The sequence below is a fragment of the Mizuhopecten yessoensis genome, unplaced genomic scaffold (assembly GCF_002113885.1).
Source record: "Mizuhopecten yessoensis strain PY_sf001 unplaced genomic scaffold, ASM211388v2 scaffold8103, whole genome shotgun sequence".
In the NCBI taxonomy this organism is placed as follows: domain Eukaryota; kingdom Metazoa; phylum Mollusca; class Bivalvia; order Pectinida; family Pectinidae; genus Mizuhopecten; species Mizuhopecten yessoensis.
Window position 1 is genome coordinate 10,435 of NW_018407380.1, and position 18,089 is coordinate 28,523.

An 18,089-nucleotide genomic window follows, 5' to 3' on the forward strand; every position below is an offset into this window, starting at 1 on the left:
CACGCTCACACTTCTTTTACACCGAACATCTTACTTAGGAAGTCTCTCATAACAGACATTTACACTCACACTTCATTTACACCTAACATCTTACTTAGGACGTCTCTCATAACGGACATTCACGCTCACACTTCTTTTACACCGAACATCTTACTTAGGAAGTCTCTCATAACAGACATTTACACTCACACTTCCTTTACACCTAACATCTTACTTAGGACGTCTCTCATAACAGACATTTACACTCACACTTCCTTTACACCTAACATCTTACTTAGGACGTCTATTATAACATACATTTACACTAAGTCTTCCTTTACACCTAATTTCTTACTTCGGAAGTATCTCATAACGGACATTTACACTCAGTCTTCCTTTACACCTAACATCTTACTTAGGACGTCTCTCATAACAGACATTTACACTCACACTTCCTTTACACTTAACATCTTACTTAGGACGTCTCTCATAACGGACATTTTACACTCAGTCTTCCTTTACAACTAACATATATATGTATATATGTAACACGTCAATCATTATACACATTTTACACAAAGACCTCCTTTACACTTTTTACCTAACTTAAGACGTCCATCATACCACAGACATTTACAGTATTCCTTTACACCAAACACCTAATTTTGGATGTCGTAGCAGACATCTTACACTCTGTCTTCCTTTACACTTAACACCTAACTGAGGGTGTCAATCAGGTTGTACAGATAACACTTTCGTTGTCTGGATATCTTCCTAAGTGAGTCAATCATGACAGACAGTTTACACTACTTACAGTATACCTAAATATCAGTGGGGATATCATTCCTAGCAGACATTTTACTTTCCTTATTTTATTTCTAACGTAGGACGTTACTCTTAAGGGAGATTTACCAAGTCTTTCTGTATATCTCACCATAGGACGTCATTCTTAAAACCCGTTACATTCCATCTTGCTTTATCTATACCATCCTCCTGATGCTTTCATAACACACACACCTTACTTTCTTTTATCATTTTCAGACTGTGGATTTGAGAAATTGATGTAGCAATGGAAAAAAGAATATACAATCGCCTCAAGACAGATATGAATAAAACACACTTTAACGAAAAAAACATGGGCGCGAATCTGGAACATTTCAGACAAGAGGCAGCGTCGTATCTAAGTGGCCCCGGTGAATATGAAAACCTTTCCTTTCTCGAGGTATGTCAGAATTTGGAAGGAGAAGGAGTTATCAGCTGCAAAGAGCTAGAAACACTGAAACTTTTAGTGGAAACTGCACCCAAAGGTAAACAACAAATGCTTGATAGGATCGTCAAAGCTGAGGAAGACATTCAGAAATGCCAGTCAGGTAAAGTTTGTATTTGATTTATTTTAACCATTGTTTGCAATCTAAAAATTTGAATATGTTATTTGAAAAAGGAAACAACCACAAATAACAGAAATAAAGATAGTGAGACTTTACAAATGTGATATGTTTGCAACCGTTCTAAATAGTCAAGTAGTACTTTATACTTTGTTTTGCCAAATTTCAGCAGCATCGTCACTCGGCGTTCGTTATTTTAGATTGTTATCTAGTATATATTTACATTTCCTTGTCAAAACTATTGTTTTGTTTTATTGCTTTGAAAATACTTGATAAACAACGGCGACAATACTCCATATATCAATTTGCCAATATTTAATGATAGTCATTTTTATCATTATGATTTAATGTACAATTTTCACTTTTACTCTAGACAATGTAAATGTTTCTAAATAAATATCAATACAAATTATGGTCAATACATAAAACTTAGTTTATTTATTCGTTTGTTTTTATATAGTATTTCCTATCGGTTACATGCTTCAACATTGATTTATTTTGTGATTAAGTAAATTGCATATGCGTGGCCTTAGTTCTTAATCTAATTTTAAGATAAATATTATTTATACTCCTACATAGTGCATGTTTATACAATTTTTGTGTTGTCAGTTTTGATTTTAATATTTCGATTGTAGGAATTGACGTCGTACCTACAAGAACTACGGTGCAGCCAGAGCTAGATGCTGCCACATCAGGTTAGTGTATTATCCAAGAATTTAATAATTTAACTTTATGTTAAGTCACACATATATAAAGTAAAACACGAAATCATCAAGGTCACGATGTCTCTTTAATGTCGCCCTCAAACAAACCTTTATGATACACAAGTCAAATGTTTTAATTTCAATATGACTAGATAATTTAAATGTCTATTAAGTATGACATCAAGTAAACTCGTAATTTATATTTAAACTTTTTCCAGGCGGCGCAGGAAATCACCATAAGACGGAAAACACCACGGTATCGTTTGCTTTGTATGAGGCGATGGTAGAATCTAAACTTCGCAAGTCTGTTGGAGTCATCAAAATCAAAATGTATGGCCAACTTGCTGGGTCTGGAACAGGATTTCGTTTTGGGGAAAACTACGTCATGACTGCTTATCATGTGCTTGAAGAAATTGTCAGTACGTATAACTATTATTTCTATTTATTAATTACTGAATTATGTATTAACTATTTGTCAAATTTATCATTTACTACTTCTACCAAACACAAGTTTTGACTTACGCTATAATAGTTTTACACTTGTACATGTTTACAAATGTATGCAAATGATTATAAATACTATTTATAATAATGCTATTATTGTTTATGTTTCATTATTGTGATCTTATATTACAGAACAAGTTTGGAAGTTAGTAAAAGCTAAAGTTGGACAGAACGACAAGAAGGAAGCTATTAATCAGGAAATCAGCCGTATGTTTGGTATGACGTCGGCTGACATTGAACCAAAGCGTCAAGCTCTCCCATTCGGAAAACTGTTTACATATTTGCATGAAATGGGTCTGAAAATTGAAGGTATTGGATGTTCCACATGTTCCAACTTGATAAGTGTAATAATATATATTTACAAGATAATATAGTCAAGCATTAATCTGCAATAACACGTTGTTCATCTATATGAAAAATATACCATTTAATTCAGATACATCAATTTAAGACGACCATTGTTCAAAATATTTATCATTGAAACACAAACGTATTGGTGTTTTTTTTAGTATTAAATCAAACATATATTGTCACTTCTGATTTCATTATAATAGAATATTTACATTCTGTATGCTTAGACCCATTGACAAAAATTGCATTCATAAATGCATAACACAGGTGTTCATAGAATCTCAGCACGTGGGAACTGATAGTAACCTGATCACACTGCGTAGTAATACACTACAAAAACTACTCACTCGTAACGACTGACCTAGATGCTTAATTCTTACATCTTAAAATATTATTGAACTGTGCTTTGTGAAATATCCACGTATTCACGTGTCCTGTGCTACAAATAAACATTGAATATGGAACTACATTTTGTTGTGTTATTGTTGTTGACGGTTGCTAAGATCTCTCACGATAGTGTCACATTTCCCCGCGAAAAAACACTGTTCTCGCCACTGCGTTGCACCCGTGTATAAGCAGGAACAAACCCTGTTTATTTGTTTTATTCGTTGTTATATCGATCCACTGAAAGGATTCGTCAATGTAAATATAAGGAATGATATTTATTTTTTCAACATTTATGAGGTCATAACAACAATGGGTTTTTGGACATATTTTACATGAATCGCTAACGCGATTCATTCAATATGTCCATAAACCCATTGTTGTTANATGAATCAATGCAGTCATGGGTCCACTCATATTGCCGGTTTCCTGACCATGTGCGACGAGAAGAACAATGGTTTTCATGGTCTTTGTCTATTTATAGAATGATTTCATTCTCCCATACGTTTGTGTGTATGTGTTGATTTAACGGCTTACATTGATCAGCTGATCGCTACGCCTCTGATAAAGTGCAGTGAGTTTAAGATGTTTTAGATTCACTTTCCCGTTTATCTCTCCTATTCACTCCCGTTGGACATCAACAGATTGAAAGCAGCCTTGTAACATTGACAACAAAAATGCAGGTTGAACCACAAATGGGATGAAGAGATCAACAGAGGTGTTAATTTATGGATAATCTCAAATAATACACATTTACCAGTGACAATGGGGTTTTATCAAAATAAAGTGAATATTTTTTCTACTACCAACATCTTGCTTTTATTTTGCACAGTAAATTACTGACGGAAAATAAAAAGAAAGAAATCCAAGTAATTTAATAGTGTCGACATTATAAAATGGTCGATGAAATATCATTTGAAAATGTAACATTATTTCACTTGATTCTTTATGAACATTAAATGTGTATTTCAACTCGTGGACAGAGTATTTCCGTAATTCAAATATTCTCCATTCTATGACAAATAGCTTGTGTTCATAAGGAAACAAGGGATAATGATATTAACCTTAATTTCTATGAGGATGTAAACTCGCCCTTAAGTCATCTGGTTTAGTTCATATTGGGTCGACGAAACATGATATTGATTACTCATGTTTGTATTGTTCAGTACATGTAAGGAAGTCAAGTATACTCTTATCAATACTGTGACCAATGGCATTGCGCAATAGAATCTCGGAAAGTTTGAGATTCTTATTCTTAAGATAAATATGTGTTGCGGCAACCGGAACGCGTCAGGCTTTCTCCTCGTGGACGGCTGAGAGATGTGTTGTTCGAGAGGAAACACTATAGGAACTGTGCTTGGAAGGACCCGAGCTCAGCTTAGAGCGTTCCCTTCTTAGGGCAGACATTTTCTTCCCCAGCAGGTTGGACTCCTGTCTCTTAAGGGGTAACAGGAACGCGGGGAAATGGAGCTCGCGCAGCCTACGTTTCCTCATCTGATTCATATGACCTTCACGCATTACCTTGGCAAGTTTTGGTTGTACAAGTTTAGCTGCCGTCATCTCAATTTCCGGAAAGATAATTTTCTGGAGTTCTTCACCGATAAACCTATTTGAACCTTCAATGCAAAGAGCGCATGCACTTGGTCCTAGGATTTCACAAAATCCCACAGATTTAGAACAAGTAGGAGGAACGGTCAGGGACGGATAATTGCTTATGGCCACGACACTCGGATCTCGTTCCAAGTCCTTCATTAAGAGACGAAAGGGACTCTGTTCGGATGTTTCTGGTCTAGGCATACCGTATCCCGGATGTGCGCGAGGAGCTGGAGCTTTGTAAAAGTGCTTGAGCACAGCGTGATTGAATTTGGTTTGGGTGTTGTCCGTCAAATGACTACGAGATATGTAGTCCCTCTCACGCTTTTGTTCCACATTGTTGATGACATTCGTTTCGTCTTTTTTCACTAGATGGTTGACCAGGAACGGTAACTCACGTCCAGCAATTTGTTCTTTCTTCAATGAATAGAGTGATCTGCAATGACACAACAGACATGTTAATGTTCATCATTTCCTTGTACATCCGTGAAAATATATTCTTAATGTTATATCCGGTATCTAAAGCATGCAATATAAATATACAGTATTAAGTAAACTTTTGGCATTACAAAGTTGATACTTTCACTTAAGCATGCAGAGGTAAAGTATGCAGTGAGGCACGTGAAAAGAGGAATGGTCTTTTTGAAGATTTATCCCTTCCATTTTTGATGCCAAAACGTAAATACGCAGTTTAACAACTTGGCTGCAGTCCGTCTGTAAATAAGATATATGAAGGTGTAATGATGACCACAATGTCGAATGATTCTGTAATGAAATGTGTTACCTTTAACAAGCAAAATGATGATGATGATGATGATGATGATGATGATTGACCAATAGTTTGTAGATAGTGTCGTTAGGGTATACATAGACCTTCTGATATTGTTGTTTTCACAAAACCGAGAATTTTATAAAATGGTTTACACAACAGTTTATAGACAAATATAAGACTGCAAGAAGTAAAACATGAGAAAATACACCAGGGCGTTAATAATACAGAACATTAAGTCAAATGTTTATATAAACGGACAACAACGGGAACCAGGGTAATACCAATATATAACGTAAGTGATCAGACACCTTACACAGAAGAGACCAATCGGGATCGTAATGTTCGCCTATGCCAAAGACAGGAAAAATTGCTCTATGTTTGGTTAATGGAAATTTGTAAAAAACAAGAGGTTGTCATTTTGGATTGTGAATCAACTCAATAAATGACAGCAGCACTTCATGGCCAGGGAAGCATTTTCATATCAGCTTTGGTTACCCCACGCCTGGTAGGAATAATGAAGTAAATGTGCTACAGTCAAACATGGGTTAGTCATGCCATATTCAGTCAAAACCTCATAAGGTCTTCCAGAAACATGCCGATATGAACCGATTTAAACATACAAAAGATGTTGAAAATGACCTCCTACAAATAGCATTTAGAACAACGTCCTTAGAACGCTTTTGACAAAATCATCAATACTGTCAAATTGTTTTCAGAAAAAAAATGTTTTAAGTATTATAAGTACGACAAGCGTAGGATGTGTGGTAATTATTGTGAAAATCTATTGTAAATTATTCAAATTCTTCAAAACTGACATTAAAGTAAGTGGGAAAATCTAGATAGTTGTAGCTCAAAACTATTTATAGGTGTCTTTTCGTTATACTGTTTCTAGATATGTTTCGGAAGACTTTTAACATAGATATTCATTCTTTTGACCTTAATAACATTGAGTTCTGAATGAAAGAAATGACCATATGGAGGAATAACACTGATTTTGTTGTTTGGCTTTCTGTATCAACATGTTTTTCAAAATACATTCTTTCTTGCGTCTTTTTTCTAGTGATGAATTAGTACAACGTAAAAATGGAATAAACCTGAATTTGTTATCCCTCTCTCTTCGCTCATTTTGACAAGAAACGATGGAGTCAAATAGTTTTAAAGCCGAGTTTTAAGTTAACACCCGGTACTTTTGATTAATTTAGTCTGTAACAGGTAGAGCACGAAGCTTGTAATGATCAGCATTTCCGGTGTCCCATTTCCTGTAAGACTAGATCAGAAATATGGCAATATGTACTATTTCCTTTTTTTCTGTGATTTTTTTTAAGGAATAGCCAATGATACGCCTAACAAATTGAGAAGTGAATCCATTAATGAATGCCATTACCCCTTATCTATAGTGTTGCCTCGCCATCTATCCGGAATATCTGGTTGATCTTCGTATTTCTCCCACAGTGGCTCAGATGAGTAAATCTCAAATGGATTTTTCGGCTTGATGCTACCTTTCTGTAGCTGTGACTGGTCCAGGATGCTGCTTCCCCTACGCATAGAGGATCTCCTTCGTCCTTTTAGATAGCCTTCGATCGACAGTCTCCGGCCACCCTCCAGGTACTCGTCCTCAATGTGGAGCTGAAGCAAAGAGACATCAGTTCACTTGTATATAGGTATGCATGTTTATATGCATATGGCGATAATTTTAATTTTACCTGATGTAAAATGCTGATTTGTAGACCCTTTCTATATACTATATGTATAACGGTCACTGTTAGAATACTATTATTCATGTACTGTAAAGCGCCTTAGAGTAATTTTGCAAATTAAATAGGGAACTATGCCAATGTTGTATGTCGTAATTATTAACCTATAATGATATATTTCTATTGGTACAGAAAGTTGTATAGTATTAGTAAATATAGTGTAATTCCCTTAAAGATACTGATGATATCAATAAAATTATGAATATAAACTTACAAACAAGTTATTTCAACTTATATTAATCACAATTGTTGGCCCGGATGTTAGTGTGTGTGTGTGTGTGGGGGGGGGTCTCAGTGTGGGAGGAAACCGGAGTCCCTGGAGAAAACCCACACGTGGTCGGGCAGGTGACCCCAACCTTTTCATGTCCGATCGGGGAACCGGCCGCCATGGTGAAAGACAAGTGCGCTATTCACTGCACCACTCGAACACACACTCAATTACATTATGATGTACTTTACAGTAACACATGTAACAGAGGTGATTAGTTTCGAATTCCACCACTAGGAGTCGAACCCGGGGCCTCCTACTTACTAGTCTAACACTCTACCGAATGTCTCTCCGAGCGGCTAGTGTTTTACCAGGGTGACATACTCCCCCTTTAGGAAAGAACTCGTCCTGAGTTTTCCAAGGGTCATAGCGATTCTAGTGAAAGTGTCGTTGAGCATAGATGTCAATATTTCCCGAGTCCCTGCGTGGGCACCAATGTACTAGAGATAATTATTTTGTCAATGCTTCCACGAGGAGTCGAACCCAGAACATATAGCTTACTAGTCTTACGCTCTACCGAAATATCTATGGAAAAATTCTCCCTAGCCGAGTCGGTAGGAAGCGGCTAGTTCGTTAAGAGGGTGACAAACATTACCTACACTGTACTTATGATCGTTTACGGGTATTTTACTGGACTAGATAATAAATCGGTTTTGGGTCGATACATAGACCCAACAACGAAGCTGAACGGTTTATGAAAAGAGTGCTCGGATTTCGGTCTATATACCGATAGAACAATTTATTAACTTGTCCAATCTTTATGATTAAATTCTTCAGCCAGGAAAACTTGTATTGCACAAAAATGGGTCACGAAAATTCAGGTTTTTTCACGAATGGTCCAATTCTTTTGATGATTTTCAAATAAATGCCGTGCTATAAATCCTGTCAGCTATACTAAAGTCAAGTATACAAATCAAATTTCAAAATGTCGAATGACGTGGTTGCACACGATTTACCCTACCACAGCTTGTGTCATTTACCCTATCACAGCTTGCGAACCTACCACAGCTTGTGTCAATTACCCTACCACAGCTTGTGTCAATTACCCTACCACAGCTTGTGTCAATTACCCTACCACAGCTTGTGTCAATTACCCTACCACAGCTTGTGTCAATTACCCTACCACAGCTTGTGTCAATTACCCTACCACAGCTTGTGTCAATTACCCTACCACAGCTTGTGTCAATTACCCTACCACAGCTTGTGTCAATTACCCTACCACAGTTTGTGTCATTTATCCTACCACAGCTTGTGTCATTTACCGTACAACAGCTTGTGTCATTTACCCTACCACAGCATGTGCCATTTACGTTACCATAGCTTATGTCATTTTACATACCACAGTTTGTTTCATTTACCCTACCATAGCTTATTTTCACAACACCACTCTTGAACTTTGATAAGGTCTGGTTGCAACTGCTCCTGTACAACAGGAATAGAACAACCTGACGCACTTGAAGTTGAGTCGTCGGCATACATATCAGTGGAAGACTGAAGTTTAAGTGGCAAATCATTTATAAAACTAAGGAACATGACAGGACCTTATATGGACCCCTGTGGTACACCATGTGTAATAGGCTTACTGCTAGAGATTTGACTTGATACAGTAACCTTTTGAAATCGATCTGAAAGGTAAGATTTAAACCAATTCAAAGATGTGCAATCACATTGATATAATGCTAGCTTTTGAGTTAACACTTTATTGTTGACCATATCAAAGGCGTTTCTAAAATCTATAAAAAACACACCATTGATATTTCCATTGTCAATTTCTTTTGCCCAATTATTGACAATACTGAGAAGGGCAGTCTCACAGGAGTGATGTTTGCGAAATCCTGATTGTGAGGCAACTAGTAGATTTTGTCCATTTAAAAAAAGCATAAAAACTATTATGAATATGTCTTTCTAGAGCTTTAGACATAATTGGTAAGACCGAAATCGGTCTGTAATTTGATTTATCCGACATTGACCCACCTTTGTGCAGTGGTATTACTTTTGAAGTTTTCCATTGGCTAGGAAATTTACCAGTTGTTACACTCAAATTTAATATATATATTGGCAAATGAGAACTTGCTGTTTTTAAGTGTCTAGAGACTTAAGGAAATCATCAGTGAATTTCTCTGTGACTCTAGGAATTGAAAATGCGATGTATTACCTCATCATATGTACACTTATTAATGATATTTATTGAATGTATGACTTCAATGTAATTAAGTGTGTATATGTCATGTATGTTATTTGGTGCTTATGTGTATTCAATATGATTATTTTGTAATGTGAATATGTTCGCATTATTCTGTTTAAATGTAATCTTCAAATTGAGGAAATAAAGAAAATAATAATATTATTAATAAAAAAATCAGCCTTGATAAGAAGCATTAAAGAAAGCTGTTACGTATATGTATATGTGGGCTTGTTCAATACTGTAGTTACCTGACGGTTTTCAACTGTTCATCTTGAATTGTCTGCAACGCCGATTCGAGCTAACAAGTTTCCAAGTTTTATTATATACAAATGCAATAAAGCATATAGGATACAGATATATATAGTTACATATTCAAAATTCATATGTAATGTACAAGATAGCGGAGAACAATTCCATTCAAATATATATATACCTACACTAATACTTTATTGGGCAAAGAAGTAATTCCAACAGTGTGGACAAGTTTAGGTTGTACATTTACATATACATCATATTACAAGAAGATAGAACTGATATACTATAATTGAAAATAAAGCTATTATATATATATATAAAAAAAAACAAAAAAAACAATAGTTCCCTCGGCTAAAGACAGCCGAAGGCAGCAATTAAGCTGAGAACATCGCGGACAAGGAACGCTGATGTAGAGGACCTATTCTTGCGCAAGATGCACTATCACATAAGGTGAGTCAACGAGAGATAAGCACCAGAAAGAAGGGACGAGATATCAAAAACGTGGAACATGTGCATGTTGGAATCCGGCCCGGTAAATACGAAAAATCTCAAATTCCTACGGAATGCCCTCATTAGTCGCCTCTCAATTATGCAGTGGATTTCACATTCACAGCAGGGGGTCCACACTTAGTCGCCTCTTTCGATTTGAAGGAATAATGCTTGCAGGAATAATGCATGTAATTATCAAATAAGTGAGTGCAGGAGGAATAAGTAGATGAAATGGCTAAGATACTGTATCAATCTTCAAAATTAATCTGACAACGGCTGTTGGTCACACACACTGACATGCAGCAGCAGGCAGGCGAGATAGCAGACCAACTGTGCAGTAATGCACCATTAGGTCAAATGCCCCCTGGAAGGAAAACGAGCGGATGGCAACCGCCTATCGTTCGTTCATACCTCGAGGGTAGCGGTTTTGTAGATTGGTTATCCAAAACCGTTCTCTCGTACGTCGTCTCGTCTCATCCCATGTAGGGCAATGATCTATGACCACAACCTGCATGTCTTTCCAACTGTGGCTAGGCATATTAAAATGCCTTGCCACATGCAAGTCTGGTTTGTTCTGCTTGATGGAGCAGCGGTGGTTGTTGATTCTGATATTGAGCTGGGTGCAGGTCTCGCCCACGTACTGAAAATTGCAATTTTTGCTGGTAATAAGGTACACCACATTGACTGATGTGCATGTCAGTGTTTGTAGTATGTGATACACTTTGCCGTTGATTGTACATTGAAATGTATCTGTGGAGCGCGTGTATGGACACAGTTTGCACACCTTCTTGTTACAGGTATTGAAAGAGTATTTCGCCGCAGCAGGGTTAGGTGTAGGTATCTTGCTGCTTACCACAAGATCTCTAATGTGTTTAGGTCTACGATATGCTCTGGAAAGATCTGCCTATGTTTCGCTGAAGATTCGATGATGCGCCAGTGCTTTTTCAAGATAGATTGGAGTGGCGGCATGTCTGGGTGGAACATGACTACACAAGGTACCCTTTGTGCTTGGGGTCTGACTTTGTATACAAGCAGACTTGCCCTGTCCAGTACCCTCACTTTGTCTATTTCCCGATCTATCAAAGGAGATTTGTATCCTCTGCCAAGGAGATGGGACTTTAACTCTGAACATCTGCGTTCAAAGATGATGTCATCCGAAATAATACGCCTGATGCGCAGAGCTTGGGAGTAGGGTATGCTTCTCGTGGTGTGCGAGGGGTGACAACTGGATGGGAGGAGACACTGGTGTGTGTCAGTAGGTTTACAGTGGAGGTCCGTTCTAATCTTACCATCAATCAGAGTGGAACTGGTGTCCAAAAATGTGTTGCTCTCCGTGAAGATATCCGCTGTGAATTTGATGGTGGCGTGGAACGCGTTAGCGTACTCAATAAACTCGTCAAGGGAAATTCCGACCCGATGTTCATTTGATATATAATGTCATCGATAAATCTCAACCAGATAAATGGCTTAATTGGAGCAGATGTTAAAAGTTGGGCTTCAGGGTGTCCCATAAAAACATTGGCATATGAGGGGCCATCTTAGTACCCATGGCTGTACCGCTAACTTGTATGTAGTTATCCTCATTGAATGTAAAGTTGTTAAGTGAGGACAAGTCTCAGTAAATCCACCAGGCTATCAGTCGATGGGTGTTTGGTACTGCGCCGTTCCCATGCCCCGCGACAGGCAGCAATGCCGCCGTCATGTGGTATGTTAGTGTAGAGGGAAACGACGTCCATCGTAACTAACAAGGTACCTTTTGGTAAGTTCTTAACAGGTGTTTTGTTTAGATAGTCTGAGGTGTCTTTTAAAAAAGATGGTAAATGTTCCACGAATGGTCGGAGGTGGAACTCAACAAACTGGGAAATTTTCTCCGTCGGGTGGTTGATCGAGTTAATGATGGGTCTACCCGGGTTCCCAGGTTTGTGAATTTTAGGAAGAAGATAAAACTTTCCTGCTTGAGGGCTTTCGGCGCGCAGTGATTTCGCGGTATTGTTGTCAATATCACCCTTCTCTAAAATTCTATTGATGGTATTATTAATCTGCTGTGCGTGTATGTGCGTCAGGTCAATACCGACCTTACGATAAAATGTCTCGTTGAAGAGTTGCCGATTAGTCTCTTGGTTGTAGTCGTCCCTGTTCATTATAACAACTGCACAGCCTTTGTCCGCTGGCTTGATGACAATCTCCGTATTATATTTCAGGGATTTGAGTGCCTGGCGTTCCGAAGGTGACAGGTTGTCCTTGGTAGTCTGCGTGTTGTTTAAGTGGAAGGCTACTTCCTCTTTCACTGCACTGATGAACGCTTCGAGAGCAGGTACTCTGCTAGGAGGAGGGGTCCATTGACTTTTATGTTTGAATGGATTGATCAGGGGTGCGACGGGAGACTCTTCTGACGGAGTATCCTCTACATCATCTGGGTCACGGTCGTTAGCAAAGTACACTGTGTGCGTAGCCGAAGTAGCCTGTAGAATCTGTCCATGTCTTCGATCAGCTCTGCATTGTTGGGGCTTTTGGGGACCGGACAAAAATTAAGACCATAGTAAGAAGAGCATGCTCTGGTTCTGTAAGGGGATGGTTTGATAGGTTGACGACTGTATTACTCGTAGTAATGGTCTTGACAGGTTGGTGTTTACGTCGGAACCTTCTCCCTCTTGTCTTTATACACTAATACTATATATATACTAATGATATCACGTGCAGTTTTACAGCATGATATTCCGTAAAGTTGTTGAAAGGACAGTATATAACAATATACGATGCAATTATATGTGACGTCATGAAATGACATCATAATGAAAACACTACATAACTTCAAACAGCCAGAAAGAACCATAGGATGTCATTAAAGTACTGTTTAACGCGCTATTAAACATGTACACTTATAACAAAGTAGTTTCAAATAATATTTTAATATAATATCACTTCTAAGGGAGGAAAATTTTCCTTTTAGCAGTAGCGTGCAACAAATATTTACCCAGTCTATTTAAAGATTTAACACTTTTACCGGTAAATAATAATATCTCCCAGTTTCAAAGTAAACCATAGAAGTATTGACAGTTTTCTTAACATTTAATAAGTCTTTGAGAAAAAGATAATATAAGGCTGCATTGTCTACGGTGAACACCATTCTACTTAATATATTGATTAATAATAAAGACAGTGATGTTTTAAACATACAAAAAGAGATAAAAAAAAAAGTCCTTCCAAAGGTAACGCTCACTATCGTTCTCTGCACCCCTTGCATATGTCATAACGGCAAACGGTAGCCTATTTAATTGGGGTTTTTTAGATACAGAAAAAAAGACTAATCGTTAGGATGATGCATGTCTTTTGAAGATTACAGAAGAGCGACATTCGACTTCAAAACAATTTAATTTCACCGTTACGTTGTCGTACGATTCATTTGATGCACATCACAGGATAAATCTAGTCTACTTGTATCAGTCACAAGGTGTCACGTTAAAAGCATTCAATTTCACCCTGACATAGTCCAGGTATTAGAGAATAAAAGAGGGCGTAATCCCTAAAATCTTAAGAATGAATACATGTATACCACAACTGATATTACTTTTACATGTATAATAACGATTTGGTATGGTCATGCTATAAAGGGTTATAATTGAACCACATATTAAATGATAAACACATTGCTTATTGATCTACTTTAGTAAGTTTATTCGTTAAGAAAGAATTTCATCTCATGCATTATTTACATCTGCTTATGTCATCATATTAAGCTTCGTGTCGAGTTAATGGGGTATTGAGACAATAGCATAAACAGCTTACAGTTTAGGGAAATACACGATGATATGGTTACAAGATTTGCTGTACCGTCTCTGTGAGATAGTATAGATTATGAGTTTGACAGTATTATATCAGTTTAATGTTCTGCTTGTTATAATTACATTGATAAGTTGTGATGACTTGCGTCCATTTTTTTGTGTAGTATTTATGCAATAACATTTATTTAAATTAAAAAAAAAATGTAACATTTACAACAACCCTATTTATTTGAATACTCTAAACTTTCTTTTCGACATATGATCAGCGTACTAAAGCTATAACTTTGGAGTTTACCTTATAGCCTTCTGTGTGGAACTTTGTCCAATGTCTTTACAGATTCCATGCACACTACATCAAATTCTTGGCCATATTTTCAAAAAGTATAGTCCATTCATCCTGTTAGATAACAATCTTACTAAGTAGTAGACGCGATCAGCAACACTTATTTCACCTTTCGCTTCGAATATTTCAGGGCTTAATTTGCTTCACATAATCGGGAACCTTTTCTCCATGGTTGTCCTTGATGTTCTCAACTATTTTGCCACTAGTTTGCTACGCTCTGTATACTTGCTGTACTAAAAAGGCATCTTTAATTGTCATATATCTTTGCCATGATCTATGTTCCTGTTATATTTTATCATTCGCAACTATAGTTTTCGCAAGGGGAATGCATTACTTAACCCTTAATTACCTGTCACGTTTCGATGTTTGATAGTACTTAATATTGCAAGTGAGTAAAATACCGATGAATTGTTCGTATATGTGTTGAGAATCACATTTAAGAAAACTTTTTCGATTGACTTCCATTTTGTCCACTATTGTTGAGAAGTCAGTGATTTTGCAAAAAGTCTCGCCAATGCATTGATCAATGTCGATGTCACAGTAAACACAATAATTAATAATTCGAACAAAGTAATTTTATTCACTAAAAATGTGGACCCGAAAACGATTCCAAATTTGGTTTTGAAAAATATTTATTTATTAAAAACTTTTTCTACAGAATAATGCTAGACTACAGTCATTAGTAAAGTTTTCTATATGAAAATTCACCTTGATTATCATGACGTAAGCTTTAATGATCATGTATTATATAATTATCTCTAGTGACATTGGAGATAACTCGGCGCATCAAATAATCCTTATGCCAAAAGCCATGGCTTTGTGATACATGTGGCGGGGAGACAACACTGGTCTCGAACCAGAGACCGTTTAATGATATCGCTATGACTGATTACTGCGCTAGTGTAGCTTGATATCCAAAAATGTTTTTTAATGTATAAATCTATTTTTTGTAAGACGGTTCCTAGGCATACTGCTTGCCATTATCTAACACTAGCTGTATAGCATCACCAATCCTAAAGTGAGTTACTGAGCCGCCGCCAGCTACACCAGCTCCTGACTATTCATAATTTTTTGTTTGGTACATATATTTTAGAACTGTCTTATAAAGAGAACCTAGTTCTAACAGCAAAAAATAAATCTAACCCTACCCTCTGTGTCGGTGTTATAACGCCTACTCTTTTTTCGAAAAACTCGGAGGGATCATTTTCGTGCGAAATTGGACAGTTCTCACACGGGCCACCATTTATAGTCCCATCCGACGGACTGTGTATTAGTGGTTAGTGGTTAGAGTCATGCAGAGGCTGTATTTTCTGTTGTCTGTTCATGTTATCCGCTCCTCATCATTCGTCACTTAAAATAAAGCTCTTTCTTATAATTTTCTCATCGTTCCGACATTTTTCGACCGATCTCTTTGAAACTTGGGATAAATTGCAATCATGATATGGGTTTGTGTTTCCTCAAAAAAAATTTGATTCGACTATTTTTGCAAAAGTTATTCCCCTTTGTTTATTTCAGTATTTGATTCTTTTCCGGAGATCTCCTCCTACATTTTTCAAACGATCTCTTTGAAACTTTGTATACATTATAATCATGATATGTTGTTGTGTTTCCCTGAAAAGAAATTTGATTCAACTATTTTTGCAAAGGTTATTGCCCTATGTTTATTTCAGTATTTGATTTTTGTCCGGCGATCTTCTCCTACATTGTTCGACCTGTCTCTTTGAAACTTGGTATATATTATAATCATGATATGAAGTTGTGTTTCCCCCAACAAATGTTGATTCAACAATTTTTGCAAAAGTTATTGCCCTTTGATTATTTCAGTATTTGAATCTTGTTCGGAGATCTCCTTCTACAGTTTTCTATCGATTTCTTTGAAACTTGAAAGGCTTCATAATCATGTTATCATGTTGTGTTTAATGAGTTGGAAGCTAATCTTTTGATTACTTGTTTTCCTAAAACTGTTAGAAAATTAAAGAAAATCGAGCATTGACTTTGTAGTGAAAAGTGAGATTTATAGCATGCTAGCTAGACACTCGTAAGGTGATGCAAATCTTATTTTAATGCAAGATAGTTTATAACACTATATGGCATTCGACGGGCGTGTTTTGTTCCACCCTGCGCTACTCTTGCTAGTGTCTAATCTCTTACTTGGATTATAAAATAAACCAGAGTATTTTTAAGATTTGTATTATTCCTGAAACTTTTTATTTTCTAACGACCGAATAGTTACAATAATAGGGCTGCTTTAATAGTATTTTTTTCAATTTAGTTTCGTTTTCTCAATATCAGGGTAGACTTCGCAATTCTCGCCATTTTTCTTTGTGAATGTCCAGCCCAGACAACTTAACTGCTGAGATCATCAGAGTTGTAAATATTTGCTCAAAACCAAAACTATCAGGGGTGGTCGGACGTGCCAAGTGTTTTCTTTCTGTGCAATCATCATGCGATTGTGCAGCATTATTTTCAGGTGGGACAGCAAATTCGTTTCAGACATAAATCTAGAAAAAATCTAGATGGTATTTTAATTAGAATATCGTAGGATGACTGACAATACTTTTAAAAAGATACTGGTTGAGTGATTTATAAATACACATTGCACAAATATGCAAAACGAGTTAGCAAATCTTTTTGTGTTATGTTATCTAAAATCAACCATAGATTATATGCAATGCTTAATATGATATTTAATCATTTTTTTGTTTTTCGAATTTAACAATAGAAAAAGAAATGTACCCCAACTCGTCCTATGTTGTGTTACAAATCTTACAAAGACGGATTTGTCGAGGAATTTTTTAGCCCTGCCAATGTTTCGATTTAAAGAATATGATTGTTAATTTTTGAAGAAAAGTCATTGTTTTCGTTTTGCTAGGATTAATTGATTTCTGTCTTTAATAACAATATTGTTCTAAAGCATCCAAAAAACACAAAATCCATATAATTGGCAGCGATATAGACAAGATAGAAATAACTGTGTTGATGCTATTAGGAAGGCATCAAACGAATACACTTTAAAATTAACTGATTAAATAAAATGTATGTCTACTTAAACACGAGACTGGTGGAAACTGTTGAACACTAATTTTTCAACCAAAAAATCGAATATACCAACATTGACGCATGATAATGTAAGCTGTGTAGCAGAACTTTTAGATAAATATTTTATTAGGCAGTCGACAATTGACAACTCTAATGTTACAGTACCTGATTATATACCTAATTTGCCTAATAAACTAGAAAATATTAATATAACTAAACAGGATGTTAAAGATGCTATATGTATTGCAACTTTCCAAATGTAAGGATATTTACTTACCATCGTTTAAAAAATTGTTAGAAAA

At 36.4% G+C, this 18,089-nt stretch overlaps 2 protein-coding genes across 3 annotated transcripts in view; one reads left to right on the forward strand and one right to left on the reverse strand.

Moving 5' to 3' along the window:
- Positions 1-1,004: 1,004 nt before the first annotated feature.
- LOC110454901 overlaps positions 1,005-18,089 on the forward strand; it is a 30,382-nt gene continuing 13,297 nt past the window's right edge. The window contains exons 1-4 of one of the 2 annotated variants that reach the window (XM_021504685.1): positions 1,006-1,349; positions 2,000-2,059; positions 2,287-2,487; positions 2,705-3,172. In XM_021504685.1, the coding sequence (XP_021360360.1) occupies positions 1,049-1,349; positions 2,000-2,059; positions 2,287-2,487; positions 2,705-2,946 (804 nt within the window). In that variant the 5' untranslated portion in view covers positions 1,006-1,048 and the 3' untranslated portion in view covers positions 2,947-3,172. Of the gene's footprint in view, positions 1,350-1,999; positions 2,060-2,286; positions 2,488-2,704; positions 3,173-18,089 lie in introns of those variants that run through there. The other variant, XM_021504687.1, reaches the window with a different exon arrangement.
- Positions 3,765-7,555, reverse strand: LOC110454900. The gene is made up of 2 exons (XM_021504684.1): positions 7,057-7,555; positions 3,765-5,336 (listed from the first exon to the last, which is right to left on the reverse strand). The coding sequence occupies exons 1-2, from the start codon at positions 7,215-7,217 to the stop codon at positions 4,598-4,600; spliced, it is 900 nt and encodes a 299-aa protein (XP_021360359.1). The 5' UTR covers positions 7,218-7,555; the 3' UTR covers positions 3,765-4,597.